Genomic DNA, 24,969 nt, shown 5'->3' with positions numbered 1-24,969 from the left:
GGAGACGCAGCTGGGTTTCAGCTGCAGGCTACTGGCATCACTCCTTTTTCCTTCCCCTTTGGACCTGCAGGGGTAAGCAAGCTAAATGTGCTCTCTGTGCCCTATACCACTTCTCACCAGAGGATCCCAGAGCACTGTAAAAGCAAACCGATGAATTCAGGCATTGCATCACTTCGGTGAAACCAGTGGCTTTATGTGCATGGAAACAGAGGCCCTGAAAGGGGAAAGCACTTTGCCTGGCATCACCCACTAAAGAAGTCTGGACCAGCATCTCTGAGTCCAAGCTCTTACGTCTGGCCTTGAACCACCTTATCTTTTTCCTCTTTTTGGCCATCTCTGTAGGGCTATGACGCAGTTCATCTCTCCCTTACTTGACAGCTGTAGCAGAAATCATTCTAGAGTTTAAAGATCACAACCAAGAGATAACGGAGCGCTGCTACAGAGCAGTTGCTTCCTAGCTGGCATATCGCTGTCCCCTCTGCACGCTCCAGTCCCCGGCCATGAAGAACCAGCAGGTGACAACTCTGAGGGGATGAGTGGAAGGCTCCATGTGTAGCAGCAGATCAAGGCAATGTAGTAAAACCAGGATAGCAATCATCACCCAGCTAAATTCAAATACAGTTCGAATGGAAATACGGTCACGGATGTTACTAGCTGTACACAGACAGAGCCTGGGGCAAAGGCTGGCACCAGCACCAAAAGCACTTGCTTTGGCTCGCCCCCCCTGGAGTGCAGTGGGGAATGTTTCTCCACGGCTGACCTACAGCCCTGAGCGTGAGGAGGGCTTCCCGCCACCGATGAGCAACCCCCAGCTCAACCTCCATCAGCAGACAATAATTCCACCATTACATCCCAGAAAGTCCTGCAGGAGGGAGACACAGCAAACCCCTGGATACACCACCTAAGGATCCAGGTCTTCTGGGGTCACAGCCCAGAGCAGGGTCCTGCACTGCCTCCTCTCTGCTCTGAGATCTCTAAAGCTTCTCTGGCAGCAGGACAGTGGCCTTGGAGCTATGACCATCCCTGGGATTGCAAGGAGGAAGAACAGAAATTCCTGGTCAGACTCAGGACATAAACTGGCATGAGATCAAATGTAATTGGAAATGAATCAGGTTGAAGTGAACTGTGGGGAAGCCCGGTTGCTTCTGAGGGGAAAGAGGATCACTCAGGGTCCAATCTGAGACAGGCAGGTGAGGAGAGAGCGGTAAAGGAATGGTCCAGGCAAGGGCCCAGAGAAGGCAATGAGGTTTTCTTTTAACACATTCAGCTTGCATGGAAGTCACACACTGTGTAATTAAAAATAGAGAACAGTGGAAAACTAGTTTTGGCCTTCAAGGCATTTCTGACCTAATTATGTTGAACTTTATTGGCTCAGAAGCCCTTAAAAAGTGCTCCAGTTTAAGGCACTTTCCTGATCAGCTGTGAGCTAACTCCTACACACCTACATCCATGCAAGTCTGAAAAGTCCCACAAGGATTCCCTTAATCACCCAAACTTTTGTCATTTCCAGTTCATCCTCCCAGGCTATAAGTGTTTCTCTGCTGCCTGAAAGGGGAATTTCAAAGCTTCACCACAGACACCCTTGGAAGAACCTGCCCCATCTCTCAGCACCATGAAGACACAGGCTGCTGCAGCCCAAACGCGCTCTGTCCCATGCTGCCCTGCCTTCCCTGCAGAACCCTTCACCTCCAAATGCTCCCCAGTCTCTGAGGAAGGGTAGAAATACCTCGTCGTGCTGGAGACCGGGACAGTGCAAGGCAATTCAACATCCTACAGCAGGACGGCCTCAACTTGCTGGGCCAACACAGCACTTGACCCTGCACATTCCTGGAGAAGGAGCCTGCCACCTCATCAAAGCTGGAGTGGAAGAAGCTGCAGTGAATATCACAACAGTTATGCTACCTGCAGCTGTGTTAAGTGCTGCTACTCAGTGCAGTCCCAGGGAACGAGTGCTGACACTTTCCTCAGCCTCATGGACCCCCCATAACCCAGGGGTCTCTGGATCTCAGTGGTTTGGGGCTCCCTAAAATGCAAATTTGCTCTGTGAGGGAATCCAGTCACTGCAATCAACCTTTCCTCCACAAAACGCCATCCTCAGCTGGACTATGGATGGAGCTGGAACGCGAGGCACTGAGCGCCATTACCCTAAAGCCCAGGGACACGTAACCTGATGCCATAGATGGTTTACTTGCCCTAAACCATTCAATGCACCACACCTCTTGAGGCCACATGTTAGTTTTACCCTTGGGCAGTGTATCTTACTGAAATGAATCTTTCAAACGAACCTCAGCCTCTGATGATCCTCCTCTTCCTGGGTAGAAAAAGCCTTCCACTGGAAGTGGACTTTGATTTCACTCCAATTGTGGATGACTACAGATCTGTGGTTTGACAGTGTGAGGTAAGTCTTCTCAACTGTCAGGGAGCTCCTGGCCAGCCCGATGTTGACATCTACAGCTGCTCCATAGAGGCTTGTGTGAATATCTTCACCTGAAAAAAAGCACAGGGGAGTCTTTGCTCATCTCACTTGCTGATGGAAGTACGAGGAACAAAGCAAACCACCAGTAACAGAATAAACTCTTACAGCTTTTAGCTGTATTGGCAGTTCCACAGATCAGCACATTCATCACATCCTGACAGCTACCCGTGTACAGAATGAGGATGGCACCACCGTCAGCACCTTATTTCTGGGTGCATTTGTAGAGATTTATCCCCAAGGTGACAGTATTTACAGTGAGATTTTTCCGATGTGCCCAGGTGGCCTTTGGGTTGCCATCCCACTCGAGTCATAGAGAATTCTGCATCCAAGTCGTTCAGGTGACTCTGAGGAGTCCCACCTCAGTCAGGGCTTGCCCAGCGTTGTGTCTCTCCTGATCCCTTGTTGCTGACACCCAACGATGCCTGGGGGCACGCAGGCAGGAAAGGGAGGTTCAGAGGAACAAGTGACAGCCCAGGGCAGGATGGGACACAGACCTTCGCTGTGTTGCAGAAGCAGCGCCCTCACTTGCTGTGGGTTTGTGAACACGTGTCAAGAAGAGACTGGTGGGGCACGGCCCACCCCGACCTGCCCATTACAGCCCTGCAAGCCCATTTCCTCAGCCGGGACCCTGCTGCTTATGCCCGAGTCTGCAAGTCTACGCTGCGTCTTCCCAAGCCATTCAACGACCAGAGCGAGGGCATCTTTGCTTTCCACCTCAGAGCCCGCTGAAGAGGAGAGTGTCCCTGGCTGTGCACATCAACTGACCAACGACTGGGGCCTTGCTGGAGGACCTGCCAGCACGTCACCCTCCCAAACAGACTCCCACCAAAGGCTCCCTCCTTTCCAGAGTTTTCAAACCTTCCTTCTTCCCAGCCAAGTAACTCCTGGCAGTCAACTGAGATCAAACTTCTGTACCAAGCTCACTCTTCCTCTTGCAGGCAAGTGTTTCCCAGGTGAGACTCAAACAGCAAACATCAGACATGCTCTCTAGAAACGGCATTTCTGTGGAGTGGTGCTTAAAGCCTCAGAGCCAGCCCCAACGGACAAGTGCAGCAGCCTGGCCGTAGCCTGGAGAGCATCCCTCTGCAAAGGCAGAGCCTCCTCCTCCCTGCACAGGTCACAGCAAGGCAGCCAGCCAACGGACCTGCCTTTAAAGCGGTACCGTGCAACAACACAGGGAGAGTGCTGGATGTGTGCTGGGTGCACTCCTGAAATCCGAAGCCAGACACAACACAGCAGAATCACACTCATTTCAGGGGGAAAAAAAAAAAAAAAAAAAAAAGGAGCCCCCTCTTTTTTGGGGGGCACTGGGGATTGACTCACCCTTAAAACACTAGATCTCTAGAGTCATTCACTCATCTCCACACACAGAGAACCCAGCCTTCATGCCTGTATAGCCTCAATTTCTCCGCTCTTAAGGGAGTATGGAGTGGTAGGGATTTGTGGTCAGAGATGAGTTATGCTGCAAGGACAGCAGCAATGTTTACAGTGACTTGACAATCTGCTTTCTATAATGGACAACTTGGCATACAGAAATGACTGATGTTCAGGAGAGTTACAGAGGCAGGTATGCTTTATGAGCACTGCCTCTCCCTCCACTGAATCCTTGACATATATTGGCAAGCAAAGGAGCCAAGAAATGGGAGACATGCACAGTGCCTCGAGCCTGGGTTTATGGAAACATGAGCCAGCGCTCTACAACAATCAAGATGACAAACTACTGCAAAATAAACACCATAAAAACTATCATCATCTCCCTGCCTAAACCCATGGCCATGTGCGTCTCAAAATACTGGGTATAGTTCTGATCTCAAAAAAACAAGCTGAAGCATCTGAAGCTAAATAGAGAAGGACAGAAAGAACAATTTAAAGTATGAAGCAGCTTTTATAAGAAGATTGACTACGACTCCTCATCCTAGAAATCATATGGGAAATAGATGGGAGAGGTTTGTGAAAGCATGGATGGCCTGGGAAATGTGAATAAGGAAAAAACTGTCACTATTTGTCATAAAACAGGAACCTGAGGGCCTGAAATAATGTTATTAGACAGAAATTACAGAAAAGTGGTAGTGCTTTCCCAGGGAGTATTCCTTCCTTTGGAACACACTGCCACAGGACGCTGTAGAGGCTAACAGCCGTAAATCCAGGGAGAAACCGGACAAATTCTTAGAAGATAAAGGCATCAGAAGCTATTCAACAGAGATGAGAATAAAGCCTCCAGCACAGAAAAATGCTAACTCCAGAGCCCGCGAGGGAGAAAGCATACGCACTGCCTGTTTCTACACAATTTGCTAAACATCCCCTACTGCTGCTCTCGCGGGGAGGAGCTGGGACGCAGCCACGCTTGCGCTCCTGGCTGCAGGCACCGAGGACTCTTCTGAAGGCTGGAGGGTTTGCCGGAGCACCTTCTACCACAGAGAGCATTTGGCATCGTGCTGAATACAGACACCCACTAATCACCGGGTCCAGGAGAGTGCGCACAGCTGCCAGCGAGTCAGGAGGAAGCCACGGATCTGTCTGCCAGGCCCATGAGCTGACACGGAGAGCGGACCGGCCAGGGTCGGCCACGGGCGGCTGCAGGCTTCATGTCTTGGGTGTCAAATTAGATGTGACGTTTCTTTTAAGACTCTTGGCTGTTTTTCAATAAACGCCTCTGTACTGTAACAGCGACATAGCACTAGGCATTTCACTTGGCAGGGCAGTGTCCATGGCGTGTGGTTTGGGATGCTTGGCTGCCGTGAAAGCGCATTTACTGAATCTAGATGTGTCTGCCCTATCATTATTTACACAACGTGATCTTATTACAGGCTGTCAACTCTCTCATTCTTACATGCTTTTGATACGTTTCCTACAGGTGGCAGGACACAACTTTCACTCTGCAACCTGAACAAAGCAATGCCTGAACTTGAAATTAAACGCTAGACTTTTTACAGAGCAGCAGAGCAGATGCTTCGGGTTGTGCACTCCTGAGCAGTGCTCTTTGACACAGCAGAAACACCTCTGTGTTTTATCCCAGCATCCATCCACATGGCTACAGACACAGGTATCAGAACACCATGATAACTTTTCACTATCTTGGAAGTGAGAAATCTGTGGGACTCCTGTTGTGCAGGAAAACAAAGAGAGAATTTACAGAAGAGCTAAAACATCTTTCTGAGTTCTTCTAATACTACACAATCATCCTGGTGCAAGAGGGAGTAATTTTCAGAGCAGTACAAACTGATCTTAAACAGAAAGATTTTGTTTAGCCTGAAGGTATAGCTCAATGGATAGATGAGCAAGCCCTTGAATAAGATTTCGAAACAAATTTCAGGTTTGATGAAGAACCTGTTCCTAGTATCCAACAGCTGGTACTTTCCTTCATTGATTACTGCTCTAAACATTAGGAAGCTGGTAGTCAGATTGATTAGACTGAAGAGAAACAAAACAGCACCCTGATGCATTTTGTCTTCACCATGACATATTCTTCCTCTATCCCTGGGTCTCTCTCTGCTGAATTTGGATTGTAAATCTTTTAGGAGTGAATGACAGTCACATTTGCAATATTTAGGTAGCATGGAAAGCAAGTGTAATTTCATTTGCCCAGTCTGTCAGAAAACAGTGCCTTGCTCTCGTCTCTTCTATGAACGCAGCTGCAGAGAGACAGGTCCTGCTGCTTTTTCACTGAAAATACAAGCAAGCAATGAAAGGAGAGCTCTTCACTCAAAAGGATGTGACTGTACCCCCATATCGACCTATGAGAAGTAATTCTTTTGCTCCTGCTATCATACCCAGCTGCCTCCACTGCCGGCATATCCTTGTTTTTCAAGCAGCGTGCAGAGGTCTCTGTTACCACTTCACCGCCGGAGAAGCGAGTCACCTCACCAGGCCGAGCGATCTCTGGAAAGCTGGAGAAGTCACCTACAGCCTGATCCAGCCCCCCCACCATGTGCTTTTTGCTGCGTCTCCCACAGAGCTACCACCAGATCAGAGTCAGGAGCGCTCCTCTGAGCTGTTTCGCTCTTGGGAAGCTGATGGCTTCACCTACAGGATGCGCCGAGTCTCCACCGGCCTGAGAAAGGTGTCTGTCCGTCCCCACGCCTGTATCTCCAGCCCCAGAGCAAAGCATGGAGCAGCGACAGTCATTTGCAAGTGCTTCTCCGAGGCGGTGTTCAGGAGCTGCCTTCAGACATCATTAAACCATCACATTATTTACTCCAGACCTCCTTTATAAACCTCACCACTAAATAATGCTGCTGCTAATCAGGTGTTTCTAAAGAACCACTCCCAGGCTACAACAAAGCTCAGAGCATCTTCCTCATGACCGTGCCCACAGTTGTTGCTGTAACAGTCAAGAGTCCCCAGCGCGGCCCTGGCCTCAGCAAAGCACCCACTGAGCCCACGCAGCACAGTGAAAGCAGAGGGTCTCTACCCCAGAGGCCCTGCAAGGAGCCATAAGACAACAGATGGGGATGAAAAGGGAGGTGGAAAGCAGTGACCAGGCAGCAGTGCTCCACAGGACAGGCTGCAGGCTCTTCAGACAGCTCTCCTGCACGCTGAGCCATCTCCCTGCAGTCAGGCTCCCGCTGTGCATCCTTCTGTGACCGAGCACCCACCGCATTCCCCAGCACCCCTCTGCACCGTGCTTAGCAAGAACTGTTTGCCTGACTCCAGGATTAAATACTCCGGCACAGGAATATCCAGGAGCCAGGCTTTGTCCTGCCCAGCATGAAGGAGCTTGCAGAATGTTTTGAAAAGGACAATGAAACCGTCAGATGATGGAAGAGCACTGCCACATACCCAGGATGCTGCAGGCTATTTTAAATCGTTATTGCTACCACAGTAACGACACGCTGGGGTACCCGACTGGCTGAAACATTGCTTTTGGCCATGGGGAAAATGGTGCAGGAACTTTCATTCTGATTGCCTGGCAAAGGCATGCTCAATAGACCACCTAATAAATCAGTCACCCTTCAAGCTGTTCTTCTGCTTCTCAGCAGATGCTGATCGATCCACAAGGAAAGGAGGCTAATGAATGTTCAGTTCTGTCCTGAAACACCTCCACCGGTAATGACACCTAGAACATGTCAGTGATTTCCACTGATGATAAGAGTAGACAAGCTGTGGTCAAGGATGACCTGCAGAGAGATGAAAACCACATTCTTCCAGAAATCTTCCATGTGCTAAAAATGAGGTATGCAGCGTCACGCAGATGTCTGTTTCTGTGCATGCCTGAGGATGAACAAAACAGCCAGAAGGAGATTTCTAACTTCCAAGCCACCCTCCTAGTACATACATCCCAGTCTGTGCTCACGCAGTCAGCTCCATGGGTTGCTGGAGCAGGGGTTTTCTTCAGAGGGGTGTTATGTAGTTGTGGAGCTACAAAGCTGTGCAAAGAAACCTCAAGCAAATGAAACACAAACTTAATTCCTCTTCATCTACCCTCAAAGTGACAAATCAACTGTCCTGAAACACAAGGCCCTGGAGAGGGGCCATACTCTGCAAGGAGCAGAACAACCTTACCAATAACAGCATGAGAAAAATTCATTATTACGAGCAGCTCTAGGAAAGGGGAACAAAGACAGAAACAGTTGTTACCTATTACCTGTTTTGACAGAAACAAACACTTTGGAGACCAACTAGACTCACCCATCAATCTAAGTGATTTGAACTATAAGAGCATATAACCAATCGGCTGTATAAAGTATTAGTTACCAACCCTCGGTCTGTTGCAGTGCTGCTACTGTTAAGATGCAAAGTCAACATATAATTGCACAAACTCCTATTTACACCTTTTTTGCCTACAATATATGACTCCCTCCACTCACTTTGAAGCAGATGTACGAGAACATAAAAGTCTGACAGAAACCAGCCATACTGCTGGGAATTCTCACAAGAGAAGGAAAAAAAAGCACAACATGCACTCACCACCTATGACAGGTGGAAAGAAAAATCCCCTTGCAAAGTTTTTAAATGCCTGATAGCCCAAGGAAAATCTAGAGAAGCCTCTTGTACAGCATCAGTCTAGCTTACACCTTAGGATAACACGGGAAACAAAATCTTCTTTAAAAACTCACAGAATAATGTCAGTTTCTAACCATCTGCCAGCACTAAACACAAAATTAAAAAATAATTACAGCAGTTAGTGCACTACCGGGAAGCTTTGGATTCAAAAGGGGCTGTTGCTTAGGAAGAGGAAGATTTCCCCACCTCTTAGCACTTGTAAGCAGCTACCATAAATCTGCCTGGTGTGGAAGGAACGGAGAAGTGCATGAAGATGAACAGCTGCAGACTGGAGTGGCAGTGGCACACAGCGGTGGGCGTCAGAAGCTCACGGTCTGTTGCCATGAATTTAGCTCAACAGTAACTTAACGCTACTCACAGAAACATCAGAGCCCCTGTAAACACTGGCACAAGACTAAGATTAAAGCCAGAAAATGGTTTTAGTATTCCCACCCTGGTATCCTGCACAATACAGGGACGAGTCAAGTATGTACCGAGGTAGGGAGTTTGCTCAGGCAAGTACTGAGCCTCCTCCATTCCGGCTGAAGTCAGTTCAAATTGAGAACACTCAGCAACTTGTCTGAGTGATCTCAGGAACAGAAAATGCAGCACAACAAGGGCTAAACCTCAGTTAAATCCTGCTGTCTGTCCACATGCATCAGTGGATTTACAAAGGAGAAAAAAGAGGAAGGAAAAGACTTGGTCTACAGACTAAATCAATAGGATTTTCATTTCATTTTCAAAGGAGTTCCTAGAACCCAGTGATTGCAATGCCAGCCTTGCAAGACAGATGACAAGACCCTTGGTCGAAAGGGGGTTCTTAGAGGAAAGAGAACAGAGCTCTGCAAAGGTGGTTGCTTTCTCCAAAGCCTACACAAAACCACAGATGACTATCACAGCAAGGCAGTGTTTTCTCAGATGCTTTATCCTCGTGGTAGCTGAGATGTTCAGAGGTGCTGGCACGTCCACGCTACCATTACTTGTTCAGCCTCAAACAGCAATAAACAACCAGGGCTGAGATTTCATGAGTTTCCTGCATGTGTACAGGGACCACTAACACACCACCAAGCCCCTGCATGGGTGGCCTCGTTACTGAAGTAAGCCTGCTCAGCCAAGGAAAAGGATTCAGCATCCCAACACGTTTACGTTCCCAGATGGAGTATGAGCTGGGCTTTTTCACACCCAGACCCATGTACATGGGGGAAATGGAGGAGCTGGGACATGTAAAGCAGTGAAGATCAAATTTTCACTGTAAATCATTATGCTCTTAGCAGCAAACACATTTTCTTCACACTTACCTGTAAAGTTTGTAGCAACACAATTACCACCACGCAGACAGCCTGTCCAGGGGACAGCACCTGCACTCCTAACCAGGACAGTGTAAAGGAGGCACAATTCTAATCAACCAAATAGCAGGCAAAGGGAAGAGCTTCGTGTCTCCTTAAGCAATGCTAGGGACAGATTTGACTCAAGTTCAGCAAAAATTAAAGCCAGGCAATGCGCACCTGATCCTGCATCAGTCACACTAAAACCAGTGGGATTTACTGAGAACTACTGCCACTTGTGAGCAAGTCAATACAGACACACAGTAAAGCAAGGAAAATGCCTCCCAACACCCTACACTGATATTTTGCTCTTAGTGCCTCCGTTTCATAAGAAACAGTCTGTTGGCAGCTCTGAAAGAGCAGCCCAGCTGCTTTTTGTATGCGAGTCGCAGGGAGTCTGACAGCGCAGGACAAAGCAGCCAGGGCTCTCCCCGCCAGGCTGGGTAACACGGTCTGGTGCTCTGCACTACGCCTAAAACAAGCGGCTTTTAAGACTGATTGATTAAATGCTTTGGTTTCACTTCAGCAATTAATCTCAGCAGCCTTTTACTTCTTTGTATGCTTCAAAGTTTGAGAAATAATCCCTTAATTATTCCTTGCTCTCCTTCTCAGTCTGGTTTATTAAAAAATAACTGCAGCGCCGTATTGACAGGCAGGAACAAATCCTGCCTTCATCTCCCAGGCAGCTGCACCATGTTCCAGGGAGGTTGCCCATCCCAGAGCCAGCAGATGGTTTGGTCCCTGTGGCCTGTCCATGAAAATCACTTGGGCAAAGATTACCCATGGAGGGATCCAGTGTTTCAGTAAGAACAAGGCTCAGGTTTTCAAAGCAAGATGTGAAGATCCCGGCCCTGGATTCTTCACTTGGACTTTCCATTTCACATGGTATAAACCCCACCGCCCTGTTAGCCCTCATCCAACCCAGAAAAAGATCTATCCCTCTGAAGTTTATCCTATAGGTTCCCTAAATGCATACAAATGAGGCACCTTTTGTCGTTCTCTGAAATGTCAGTTGTTCTGTCAAGAAAGTGTTACCCAAACCAATGAGCTTCTCTGAGTGAGCATAAATTTTCTGTGAATGTGTCATTGACTTAAACAAAGCTGTGATAACTCATAAGGCTGCAAAGAGCATTTGGAAGATATAAGAGAATTTACAGAACTTCTACAAACTCAAGACAATAAAACGCTCATTGCTGGGCTAAAGAATTGCAGTCGCACCTAGGTGAGGACATCACACTTCCCAGGAATGAAGTTCAGGAATAGGGACAAAACAAACTTCTCTTTCAGGGAAGAGAAAATGCACACCAAATGCATTCAGGCAACTGAAGAAGTGTCTTGATCAGCATCATGAGATACCTCTGCTGAACCAAGGCAGACAGAAGCCTTTTAACATCACACCTTTTCTTGAGTTTTTCCCACCTACTCTTAAAGTGACTTACAAAGCTGACAGCATTTCTGTGGCCCCAGCTTGGCTTCTCATACCCTAGTATAAATTTTTTCCTATGTCGGGAGGCAGCGAGCACTCCCTGCCAGACCCCAAGAGCCCTCAAGCCCTGGCTGCTTCAGTCCTGATGCTGTGAAGTGTGGGATGTAGATGGGTAGAGGGCAACATAAAAAAAGGGTCTGTGGCAAGATAACGGAGAAGCAGTACAGGGGACAGAGGTGTGTAAGAGATGGGGCATTTAGAAAGAGTCTGACAGAGACATGCATTCCCCACATTACACTTCAAACAGAGCATTGTCTAGGAAGAAAACTTCACACCTGCACGTGCACACTGCAGTGGAGAATCAGGGTTCCTCCTTCCTCCACTCAGAAACTCCCAGGAAAGCAGCATGCCAAAAATCTCATTCCTGCTTGAGGGGACCCCCTTTAACAACCCCCTAAACACCAACTATTTGTCACTTTTTCCCCGAGGTAAAGGACAGGGGAGGTACACCTGGAGAGGGAATTAAGGTGGCTGCGACATTGGGCAATGATGGTAGATGACTGTCATGGGGCGTGCTGGGGGGAGAACACCGTGCTGACAGCAGGGATGGACCAGCACACAGCCACACAGGACACACAGAACAGGCTCAGCCTTTGCCCTTTAACTGCTCCCTTCTAAGCACTGAGACGTGCAGAGGTTTTGAAAGAAAAACTTTTAGAAGTAGTTTGCAAAGCAAGTTTAACGTTATTCTGCCTAGAAGGGGCTCTGTTCTGAAGGATGCAGAGAGCGTGCACCACGCAGTGCCCAGCACTTACCTGTGTCGTAGCAAACTACCAGGGAACCGGAATGATTCCCGGTCTTCAGCGGGTGAAACTCCACTGTCACTTGCACGGCATCACCAATCCCAAGAGTCCCGATGGAGGGATCCACAGAGAAGGAGAAAGAGACACATCAGGGCTATTGTGGGCGATCCGGGGACTATACTCCTTTTGCAGCCTACTCCACTTCAGCTCATTGGGCAAGCAGGAAGCAAACAAACCACAGCCAGCAGAAAAAACAGAACATAGAGGATCAGAAATGGCGCTACAGACTCTCACTTCTGAAGAGATCCGGCTCTCCGAACATCCTGTGGTGTCAAACGACCTCACCTCCCCCATACTCTGCATCCCCATCTCTGCAGGGAGGCTCAGGAGTCCGACCGCTGGCAATACAGCCAGAGGACGGGTTCTGAGGAGCACAGAGAGGGTGAGAGCGATCTGCCTGCACAACCTGACACTGACTTCCGCAGGAATCTCTCTTTTCCTGCCACCTATAAACTCCACCTCAGGAGATGCAAATGTCAGGGCACTACCTGTCCCAGTGAGACTGCAGCCTAGCAATCAGACTGGAGGGAGAATAAGTGTCTTTCTGAAGCCCAGAGAATAAATATGATTTAATTTGCAGAATTCATTTTTTTACCTTGAAAACATCCTAGTTTAGCCTAAGAAAGGGAGCATTTCATCAGCAGTGAAAGCTGCTCTAAGAAAAGGAACAATCAGAAAAAGCTGAATAAGTGCAAACGCAGATTAGAGCGATACAAGGACGTGGAAACAAGACACGGCAGGAGGATCCCTTGTACAGCCTGAACCGTTAAACCCCCAGCTACATGAAGTGCCATTACCAGGAGCACATCAAGGCGGGTTTAACAGGGGTTTTTCTGTGTATTCACAAGCACTGCAATCTGGGACTCGGGGTTGTCATCCAAGCTCGGTAACTGTTTGCTTAGCCCACCAGGCAAATTCTGTGCAATGCATTGGAAATTATGAAAATGTGTTGGGGTACTTTGGATTTAATATGAGCAATTATGATTTGTCACCAGGTAAACGGCTCTTGGCTGACAGACACAAAACTCAGTGCTTTAATGCAAAGGGACAAGCCAGGTGTAACATGCTTCTGCAGCTGGGCTTCATGGCTCTTCTACAGCCCCACTTAGAAAACAAAAGTTATTGCTTTTAGTGCTTTGCTGGTGGTCGATTTGTCACCTTAAAAACATTCTCTGGAGAGTTTTACCATGATTAGAGAATGCAACACACACAAAAATACTGAGAACAACTGGAGCCATGCACAAACTGAACCTTGTTCATGTAAGTAGTGACAGCTGATGAAATTGATGGAGTTTCTGCTCATTAAGGAGATGTCACTGCAATTAGGGGCCTGACCTGCTCCCATTACAACCACGGGAGCACTGCCACCGAAGCACGGGGCCTGCAATGTTTGTGTGCTGGGCCTGAGACTCTGGAGAGAGGAGGAAAGACAAGGCACCACCAGCCTCAGAACTGGGCTGTTCTACACGGTCCTGCACCCGCACTGATGGTCACTGACAGGACTGCTGCAGGTCTCTGCCAGGGCTTGGGTGGGATCATTGCCTGGTGTGGGAAAGGCAGAGTTTTTTTTTGTTTTGATTTGGTTTTTGTTGTGTTTTTTTTTTCCTTTCAGAAACGTTGCCAGAACAGAAAAGCTGCCAGTTAAGGGGGATCCTGGGCAACACTTCAGCACTACCTCCCATCCTATCACCTTCCTGCTCCTTCCCCATGTCTACATACTCCTGCCAGAGATGGATACACATCCAGAAATGGATGGGAATAACCCTCCCGAAGATACCTTCATCTTTTCAAATTATCAGAAGAAGAGGATCCAGCCAAGTTCAGGACTCAGTTCTCAGGACTGAGAAACAGAGCACAAATCAGATACAGCCTGTCCTACATCCCACCCCATGCCGTACCCATGAGACAACTCTCTTCCTGCTGTAGTGGGAGCTCATTACCCCTCACATAGACCTGGTTCTCCAAGACCCAAAGATGCAAGCTCCATGGTTAAACTTAACTCCCCTGAATTTCAGTCACTGTCACTAAGCTGTTGTCTGCAGCCTACAGACGAGATGCTAAGGAGACATCCCTGACACACTGTCACAGCCAAATGAAAACCACTGCTGAGAGATGGTGCTAGCGGGATAGACATTGGCTTTTTACCCATTAAATGTCAGCTGTTCTTTGGGATAATTTGCATCCTGTTAGATCTACCCTTTTAATGAATCACTACTGCTCCTGAAAGACAGAAAAGATAAGGTTTGGAGGCTTTTTAATAGCTCGTTTTCTTCTGACATGCTTTGTGACTATGTCCATTTGTAGGTTTGCTTTGTTGTACGACATCTAGACTTTCACATGTCCAGATCTCCCAATGGCACCTTGCAGTCCCCAGCTTGTATAAACTTATCTAGCCACACCAACTTAGGAGAGACCTGCCCATCAGTACTTGCCGAGATCTTGCCTGTTATTCCCTTTCAGAAAAAAAACAACACTAGATTCGTAAGCAATGTCATAATTATATATTTTGGCATTTACATCTTGCTTACTTTCACCAGGCAACAGCTCCCCATCTTGACAGCTGGGCATCCCGTGATGATACCAAAGGCCAAATACTCCTGACAGAATTGAGAAACACGACTGACAAGTGAATAAAGCTGGCAGTTCTGTGGCCCAGGCTCTCAAACTACCATGCTGCCTGTTCTCCTGAACCACACCTTTGGCACACGCAGTGTGCAAGGAGGCTGCAATATACTTCAAGTGCCGTGGCATGTTTATCTCCTGCAGCCAACCTTTCTTTGGTCTACTGGGGCCTTATAAAATCATTTGAGTTTGGGAAAATAGATTTCATTACAAGCTACCTCCAAACCCAAGAAAGTCAGTAAAATTACTGGCGATTGAATTGCCTCTTCTGTCCACTAAGACCTATTGCAGGAAAAAAAAAAAAAAAAAAAAAATTAGTTTCATCTTGGCATATATTATTTTATAGTAACGGTATAACAACCAAACTCAAGCAATATATCTTTTCCAGTAAACCCAGTCTGCTACAGTCAAAGCATCCAAGACTCCATCTCTGTGCTAAAAAATCCTGTGTGGAGTCAGCATCACGCAAGGTCTGTGTTTCCCTCTTTCACTGCACCTAGGCTCAATTTTCGTGTCCTTGGATGGTCTTTGCACGTCCTATGGGAACTCGCCAGTCTCACGCCTCCATGTAGCGTATGGGTACTACAGGGAGGGATACAAGGGGGCTCGAGGCACTGTGCCTTGCAGGATAATTTCCTGAGCCTTCAGAGCTTGGTGGGGACATTCCTAAATGGATCTTATCTCAGACTGATCCCCTCTAGCCCCATAGCATGGCACAGCACAACGTCAGCAATGTCAGGAGAAGGCAGTGCTGCACTGAGATCTGCTTCCAGACACCCTTTTCAACTCAGATGTACTGGAATGACATTTATCTCTGTGGATGTCATGAAGCAGAAACTGGTTATCCTGCCTTAACAATGAGACAACAGGAAGAGACTGTGAGAGACGAGAAACCAGGCCTGTGAGAAACTAAGACAAACAACCTGGGAAAGCAAAAGTTGAGGCTGATTGAAGAAATGCCTCAAACACTCGCAAGACAAAACTCTGAGTCACAGGGTGCATGCTGTGGAGGCCGAAGCTGATAACGCTGCCCGATGTAGCTGGGGGAGAGAGCCCTGTGGGGACAGGACGGCTCTGCCCTGGGGCACCTGGGCAAATTTCAAGGGCCATGTGTCTGGTGAAGGAACTTTGCTTCATTATCCACAAAATGCATATTAAAGTTGACACCCCTCAATATGCTAACGAGGGCTGTCATGATCATGCTAATGACATCATCCCACTAAACACCTTACCCCTCCCCGTACATGGGATACGTAGCTATGTGGGTCGACCTAGGGGACGGACCCAAGGAAAATGGGTATAAATCAAAGGGGGGAAGAAAGGGCTCTCTCTCTCTCTCTCTCTCTCTCTCTGCCCCCCCCCCCCCCCCCCCCCCCCCGACCGTCTGGAGAAAGCAGTGAAGCGAAGAAGACGAATGCCAGCGAAGAAGACGGCCGCCTCCTGGAACCCTCGCCGGCGGGATCAGCGCAGGAACCCAGACCGGTGATCTGTATTCCCCCATTCCCTCTATCTCCCTCTTTTCCTTTTTCTATTAAGAAATGCAAAGCATATTATATTGCTCACCACAACTTGCTCTGTACTTAGCCAATTATCATGTGTTCAATTAGTGCATTGTAGGTAGTTAATAAATGCTTGAACTTGGAGACTTGTTGTCCGCTCCAATTGGGGATTTGCGAATCTGAGTCACTTGTCCCCCTCATTGGAGCAGGACATGACAGAGACTTTCTCTATTTATACTATTATTACTTTTTATTACCATGCTATGCAGCTAAGAGCTGGGTATGGACATGCAGAGGGAGGAGAGGCACGAAGCCAGACTGCATAACAGGGAGTGCTTTGGTGGTTTTCTCCCTCCATGAAAGGTGGTCAAATATGCGGCCATGCTTCTGGTAGAAACCATGGCAAGGGAGAGCTCCAAACAGGAACAGCAGAAGGATGCTGAATTGGCCCCATGGCTTCACTTAAGAGCTCTTCCCTGGAGGGAAATGCACAACAGAAAACATCAAAGCCTTTAGATAAATGAGTAACAGGCAGGGAAAGTCATCATGAAGTGACCAGATGCAAGAGCTGAGGGGAAAGGTTAGGACTGGAGATGGGCTGAAAAATGCACTGAAGGTGAAGGCAGACAGGTTATGCTTGATGCCACAGAGAAGGAAATCCAGAGAAAAGCTGCGAGGAAACGTGATATGAGCAGCACGATGGTCTAGGAAATGGTGGCATCTGCAGCTGACTTGTGAATGGGCAAGAGCCTGAATATGCTCAGGCCAGAAAACACGAGTTTAAATTGTTTAGACAGAGAATAAAGGATACAGAGGTTATCTGATGGATCTATAAGCTTAGACAGGTCTCTCACTCCCTTCTACTCCACTAATCCTCCTCCTCCTCCTCCTCCTCCTCTCACATGCAAGCATGTATTTTTAAATACTCTTTTAAGAGTATTTAAAAAGAAATCTGAATGAAAGTCAGGGCAACTTAATTAGAATAAAATGCTACTTATATTCAAAGATTTAAATCATCTGTTTGAAATTTCAAAGTGGCTTTCAAAAGTTCATCATGAAATGGAAGAGATGGCAGATGCCCTCAGCTGACAAGGGAAATCAGTCCAGTTGTTCAGAATTTTTTTGTGTGTAGTTTGAAATAAAACGTTTGCAATGCTTCCCATTTCTTTATTGCAAATCAGGGCAGAAATATTTGCTCAAGCTCAGAAACTCTTAAAATCTGTATCAAGGAGGACTCAACATGCTGTATCACTCAATAGGAGAGTTGGAGAGTCCATTGCAAAAAGATGATTACTGAGATTTTACTGAGTATTTATTTTGGTGGCAACAACTAGACCTGGAGATCCCAGAGGAAAACTGTGCAGTGATTTACAAGATCCTGCCTACATGTTTACACAGGGAAAAGAAGCAGCCTCCTTAAATAGCATCCTAGAAGCCTGCTTAAATAGCCTTGCCAGGGTTTGGTGGAAGCTCCTCTTGAACCCTCATGTTTCACAAGAGAAAAGTAAAGACTGGCCTTTTGAGCCCTGTTTTCCTGGAGAAGAAGTTGAAGCAGCTCAGGTGCACCAAGTCAGACCGCTGGTCTTTGCTGCATTCTTGACCTCAGCTCCTACACCAAGACCTCCGGGACCAAGCAACTCACCACGAATTACCAGCCAACTGAACCAGTTTCCCTGCAGCTGCATCACCCTCTCCCATTCAGCCAACTGGGAAACCGGGGGCTGTCTTCTGAGACCAGAAGGAGCAGGACAGGCTGTCCACCACACAACTCATGTCAGGCATTCGTTTTGGGACCACCGGAACACCACGTGCTCGCAGCCTCCCAGAGCATGGCTGTCTTTGGCCGACACTGCTATGGAACCACTTCAGAAGGCACTCGGGATCAGGAGGTTGCAAGCTGGATACTTACAGATTCGAGCACTCTCCAGGAAATCTGGGAGAGATAAAGCTCTAGAAGAAAAGGCCCCCAACCCATGCACCAGACACTGGCTGCATATTTTGCCTGTGCCCTCATTAGCATGCTGCTTTGGGGCTCTGGTGCAGTTTTTAAGCCAGTGTCTGCTCATCTCCACCTAAAAGTTCATTCTACTTAATATTTGGTCCCACGGACCAGACCAAACCTACTGGAAAACAAAGTTCCTGGACCACACAGTGTTCTTGTCAGGGCCTCAATACCAATTGCTTTGATCTACGATTTCTAATGGCACTTGCATATAAAGACACAGCTGCTGGTAAATTCGTAAATGTCTCTCTCACCAACTCACAGCTTGCCCATCTCTTAACACTGTGTTCGGTCTACAGGAACCGAGCTCCTAGAGCTGTTGCCTGCCACGCAGCACCTTACACAGCCCAAGGGCAGCCAGGTTGCCTTCCTTCATGTGCTCTTTCAGTCTAATGGAATCGGTCTTGCGAGATGCTCTGTTGGAGACACCACTGCAGTACAAAACCTCGCTGCAGCACGCAGAGTTTTATCACAGGTTCCATCATACTTAAAACACTATAAGCAACAGCAAAACCCACATGTCCTGCCCGTTTGCAGCTACGGCTGCAACACAGCAGCTCAGATGCTCTGGTTCCTTGTTGTTACCAACCGTGTTATCATGCAACAGTGTTTTGCACAAAGATGAGCTCCTTTACCTCTCAGTGCTGATGCGGTAGCGAGCCTCCCGGTTACCCACGTTGTGAACCAGCAGAGTTTTCTGGGAGCTGTACTTGACTGGACAGATGGAGAAGTTCAGCTGGTCAGGGAAGTCCAGGATAGCTCGGGCACCTACAGCTCGGATTGGCACGATAAGCTTTTCCCTTTCTGTGATGCAGGTGAGCTGATGGAAATAATCCTGCAGGGAAAGAAACAATCTCAGCACAGTGCATTTTGTACCATCCCATGGCAGAAGAAAAACTGCTGTTTTCTACGACTCTAACAGTAGCATCCAGTAACGTCAAAGGGCTTTTTACCTTAGGGACCTTTCGTTCCTGTAGTGTGACTTGAACAAGGCTGCTAACTTGCAAAGAAGAAACAATCCCATTGATTCACCTTCTTTCACAGCAAGCAGGCAGAACCAGACAAAATTTTTGGATACTTTGATTCAGAGGCACCAAAATAGAACAATTTCATGGAAGGGATTACAGCAGTAACAAGAACCCGTTTCCATCACCACCGCAGATGATCAAAGGCTCCACTAAGCACCCAGTTGTGCCAGAGCACTAGCTCCAATCCCAGCAATGCAGCGACCTCACCGATGCTGGCCAGGGGATGCTCAGGTGCCTTTTCAAAAGGACTTTGCCACGTGCATGACCAACACTCAGTATTTGGTGAAATATTTAACAAGCTGGACATGGGAATTGTTTTAATGTCAGGTGAGTTTAGGGTAAGTGTGTAATTCCTACCCTTTCCCAGAGCATTATAGGGACAAGGCTGGGGTCACACACCCTTAAAAAGCTATCTGATCCATCTCCCTACCCCAGAACTGGCTCAGCTCTACACCCAAACTACTCCTGCAAGGTGTCTGACAAGTACTTAAAAGCACTAACAACTCCACCCCTGCCCTCAGCAGCCTATTCCAGCTCTACACTAGACTTAAAGCGTTCTTCCTGTGCCTAATCTCAGGTACACGAAGGCAAGGCTAGAGCAACAAGGATTTGGCCTCAGAGACAACCATGACCTTGAGAGAGCAAACTGCCTCTCGCCATTCATGCACAGGCACGTTGCGTGCCGAGCCCCCTCTCCAGGGACGCCCTGGGACGCTGCATCCCGTACAAGGCTGGACTCAGCTCTTCAGAGTGCCCTGACCTTCAGCCACGCTCCGTGACCCACCAGAATGGGACCTTGCACCAAGCTGAACAAAGCCTCAGGCCAAACCGGGGGAAAGCCAAGGCAAGAGGGGTGCCAGGCAGAAGCTGGCTGTGCAGGCTGCTGTGAACCCACAGTCCTGTGAGCATTTGCAAGCTGAATAACCCCTCCTTGGGAGGAGATAGAGGCTGCAGATCTCCACAGCAGCACTGCCCTGCCTTACCAGCTCTGCTAGGCATTTACTTACAGTCTACGGGTACAGCTGGAACCAACTCACAGCCTTGTTTTACGTTGCAACTGCAAACCCTTAGACAGTTTCAATCCAGGTTTCTAAATAAACATGCCTGGGTGAGAGAGGGGTTGCATCGCTTCCACACTTGAAAGATTCTTTTTAGACCCACCAGTTTCAGTCTACAGATTTTCATGAAAATACAACTTCATCCTTCATACAACTCCTCTCCCAGTTTCAAGGAAAACACCTGTCACTGTGCAATGGTTCCTCTTCTCCTATTCACCTTCGAGAAGCAATAAGTTACAAGCTCTGGCCTGCGAAGTATCACCACTGGCATTTGAATTTCACCCAATGAAATCAAAGAACTGCTTGTGTCTCAGAGGTGTCAGTTCAGGCTCTTTGCAAGCTCAGGTTAACGTTAATTACTGTCACAGTGATAGCAACCTTCACTGCCCAGCACACCAGCAAACGCAGGGGGCGGTTTTGCTGTGAAACCAACACTAAACACCTCACTGAACTCCCTGCATCAGACAACTGCAAAGAAGAGATCCTTGTAGCACGAGGTAACGTAGCAAGTCAAGCAGGGAAAGCTCCCTGCTGAAACCAGGATATCACAAAGGCTGGAAAAGAAGGGCCATTAAAAGAGAGGAGAGACTGGAGGATGAAGACAGCTTCCCATGAGAAAGGGTGGCCCTTCTCCTGCCTTCCTCAGCCACCAATTCACAGCAGGCTTTGAAATCGGTCACTTGGCTCCAGGTTCATTTTGCACAGGGCCATTTGCCTTGATTTTCTGCCCCTTTCCTCCCCTTAAAAGTCATCTTGAAAGGATACTTGGAATAGCTTCAGTGTGCTACCAAACATCTAACAGCGCCCGACTGAATTCTAATTTCAGTAATGCAATAACTCATCAACCTGTCATAATTCACATTAACGAGCATTAATTCAGTCTCCACTGAGCAACAGTAGTGAATTTGGCAAAGCTTACAGACTGAACGTGTATTGCTTGAATATATTGTATTGCTACAGCAAAAAGAGCGAGAGGACAAACAGAATAAGCTGTGCTATGTATTCATATGCTTCTTGCTTCTTCTTCCTTTAAGATAATCTATTAATAAGCCAAAGGACACACACAAAGGTAGGTATTCCTGTCTATTACCAGTCAGATCCACAATGGTTTCCAATTAGGCAGAGACTGTCAGACCATAACGCAAGGATACCCGAACAGAGGGTGGCACGAGAACACCCACACCGTGCAGCTGAAGCCCTAAACCAGAAATGTGTACATCAGAAGCAGCAAAAGTAACTACCTGGAAACGCTGCCCAACAGAAAAATTAGCATTTCTTATTTCTAAGGAGAGTGCCAATAAACAGAGACATGTCAGCTCTTTATTTACCTTCTGACAGTCCCATCCTGTGGCACATTCCCAAATGACTGCAAGACAATGGGAAATTGCTCATTTTTCAAGCAAGCGCTACATGGCATGTGGCATTTCAGCCACTAACAACTCACGTGGTCCTTTTATTTAGGGCTTAGCTGCAATTTTACTCCCTTGAATCAGGAGTGACTTTGCTGAAGTCAGACTTACCCCGGGGAAGAACAGATTCAAACCAGCTCCACAGCAGGAGGAGTGCCCAGCCCTGGCAGAGGGGTTTGTACCTGCGTCCCAGCTCACGGGGTTATCCGCCCTCCCTGCAGGTGATGGAGCAGCAGAGGGGCAGAGCCTCTTCAAAGGCAGCGCTCGTCAGCCTTCCACAACTAACACACAGGTGTTCTGCGTGCAAGCCACTGCCAGCCCAACGCAGGCGGCTCTGCAGAACCATTTCCCAAAGCCTCTTTGCTGAGGGGTTTTCAAGGTGCCGTGCACCTCCTGGCTGCGCTGTTGATGCGTTTCTAGCTGAGCTACAGCACTCTGGTGCTTCACTGGCCCACACTCCATCAAGTACAAGACAAAATGTTCCATTCGTACAAAATTCTGATTCTGCTGTATAAATCCCCACGTGCTTCTTGCTGAGCAGCATGCATCCCTCTCCCCATGCCCTGCACAACCCCCAGTGCACCAGAAACCACCGGAGTGTCGCTGAAGCTCTGCTGGCAGAGCTCCCTGCTCCATACACTCGCCAGTTCAAGGGCAAGACAAGGGACAAAGTATTGGACATGGGGGTCCTTGAGGGTTCTCTCACCCCACTTGTATTTGTGGTGATGTTCACATGTTGCTCTGCTGCCTCTCTAAACTTGATGAGCAGCACTTTGCCCTTCATGGGCACCAATATACCTCTGCCACCCCCGAAAAGAACACTAATTAAAATGATTAAATCACATTTTGAAGGCACTGGTGTACTTTGCACAGCCTACCTCAATGAGATTAAGCTCTTGTGTCACTTGGGTAGTTTGAAGAACTGCCCTAGGACAACAAAATTTTAACCCTAAATATTAATGATGTTAAATAATTTCTCATCCCTCCAAAGGAACAGATTATTTCACAAGCATGGGGAGCTAGGGACCACAGGGCATTTTCTCTTTAGTGTTCTATATCCATGCTGTTTGAGGATAGGACAAAGTGTTAAATTATATCTAAGTAGCAAGTGAAAGATGAAGAAGCAGGTATGCCCAAAGAGATCTTGCACCGCTGGCCCACTGCAGAAACATCTGCTGGCTCAAAGCTGTCCCCTAGCCTCGTCTCTCCAACAAAGCCATGCAAAGGACGGTGCTAAGAGGTAGCAGGATGGTGGTGAAAGGACTCAGCCTGCCTGTCCTAGTTCCCCTGCAGTGCTTCCTCCCGTCCATGCCAGGTATTAAATTCTTCTGCACTAACAAGCCTCCAGATAACAGTATTGACCCTTCACATCACAGCACTGAGAATCAGACCTGCCAGGGCCACAGCACTGATGTGCAAACCTCTAAGCAAAGGCACGGCGTGTTTGGCATGGAAGAGGTGCCAGCTGACAGAGCAACCACAGTAACACGTGTGACGGCCACAGCGCAGGCTCTGGGTAACGTGTCTGCCTGCAGCTTGTACCTGCCCGTTTATTCCCCTGTGTGCTCGTTCAGGCAGATGTCTCAAAGCCACCTGCAGCCCAACAGCCTCCTGCCGAGTTAGGGACATCTAGAGCTCAGTGTGCCTGTGCCAGGCTGCCTCCCTGCCACCTGCACAGCGGTCCCTCTGCCCCAGCCTCCCAGCTGCATCGCAGACAGACAAGTGTCCTCAGGGACAGCCCAGCTGCAAGGCTTGAAAACAGAGGGGATGGAAAAGCACCATCTTTGCTCCAGTCCAGGGTGAGGCAGGGAAGTGGCTGCCCGATGGGAAACAGAAAAGCTCTCTGGATCTATTTGGTCCTCTAGTATTTTCCACAATAATTAAACCCCTACCATTGGGATGAGATGGTCAAACATCAATACCCCACCCTGCCATTTTCCTATAGTTCCACATGCATCTTCCCTCACAAACACTCAAGGAAGCACAGGGAGGGAAAGCACAGCCCGTCAGTCCCTGCTGCAGCAGCTAACAGCATCCTAACAGACCAGCTGCAGACTGCCCGACCACAGCCTGGAGCAGACCCCACAGCAGGCTGTGGGCTATAACCAGTGCGTAAAAACCGCCATGACTTCAGACATAATAATCCGCTGTCTCGCTACTGTGGCCAACACGCAAGGCATTAAGGTGACTCCAGTTTCCAAGGGTGGCAGTCCTCACTCTGATCAGGCTCACTTTAGGTCCTCCAAGTAACAAGTCACTTTTAAACACACCTCTGTATCTACCGTTAGTGGAGCAAACCCATAATCACACAGCAGTGGACAGATACCAGAAACCAACACCTCGGGAGGCCGCCCCACTACAGACAGCAGACTCTCTTATCTCTCAAACCAGCAGACATGACATTAAATGTTCCATCACTGAAGGACAAAAATAATCTGAAACATGTAAGAGCCTCCAGCCTATGAGAGCATAATCTTCCCCATGGGGAAGGAGTTTCCCCTGGTTCTAGATCCAGGACAACCCCACTGGAACCAGGACAGTCCTCAAAACCCACAGCAGATGCCCTGTTCTGAATCCAGCCCAGCAGGTTCAGCTTACACTGAAGGCACCGACCTCTCTGGACCTCCAGCCTCACCTTGTTCTCCTCCGGGGTGAACAGGATGCGGAAAGTTGAACACATGCCAGGTGCTACTTTACAGCACACACCACTGGGGCTGGTCAACTTGAAGTAAGGCGACGGCTCCAAGACAACCTTCACCAGCCGAGGAACCTGCAGGGAAGACAGGAAACTATGATTTTGCCACTTGTATGGAAACATGAGGAGAAAATACCTGGCTGTGCCCTGGGGACATCCCTCCTTAACCACTTTTCCCAAACACTTCTAACTCTTGAGGTTGTCACAACCCAGACTGGAAGCCCAGAGAGTCGCAACAGTTCTGTGATCCCCTTGGGTTAAATTAAGGTGAAACGACACCAAGCAACTGGTTAAAATGTTTTACTTCTGGTAGAAAGCAATTTAAACTTGGAAAAGGATAATAAGCAATGTGGTGTCTTATAAATCTCTAAGAAGAAAAGGGAAAGGGAGAGGGAGAGGGAGAGGGAGAGGGAGAGGGAGAGGGAGAGGGAGAAAAAGAACCAAAGCAATCCGGATCAACGCCCCTGGATCCAGCGCTGTCTCAGGTCCGACCATCTTGGCTGGTGGGTGCACACACAGAAAAGTTTCTGTCCCCTTTTCAGTTCATCTTACCAGCTGGTTAGCACACTTCTGCTTCTGGGGCA

The 24,969-nt window shown here is 48.1% G+C and overlaps 1 protein-coding gene across 1 annotated transcript in view; it reads right to left on the bottom strand.

Annotated features, from left to right (window-relative positions):
- LOC141962702 (hydrocephalus-inducing protein homolog) overlaps nucleotides 1-24,508 on the bottom strand; it is an 89,764-nt gene extending 65,256 nt beyond the window's left edge. The window contains 5 exon segments of the mRNA XM_074911071.1: nucleotides 2,123-2,130; nucleotides 2,282-2,487; nucleotides 12,025-12,149; nucleotides 18,831-19,030; nucleotides 24,326-24,508. Of these exon segments, the coding sequence (XP_074767172.1) occupies nucleotides 2,123-2,130; nucleotides 2,282-2,487; nucleotides 12,025-12,149; nucleotides 18,831-19,030; nucleotides 24,326-24,508 (722 nt within the window).
- Between the last annotated feature and the right edge of the window lie 461 nt (nucleotides 24,509-24,969).

The sequence above is a fragment of the Athene noctua genome, chromosome 7 (assembly GCF_965140245.1).
Source record: "Athene noctua chromosome 7, bAthNoc1.hap1.1, whole genome shotgun sequence".
Classification (NCBI taxonomy): Eukaryota; Metazoa; Chordata; class Aves; order Strigiformes; family Strigidae; genus Athene; species Athene noctua.
This window is presented reverse-complemented; position numbering and strand designations above follow the sequence as displayed.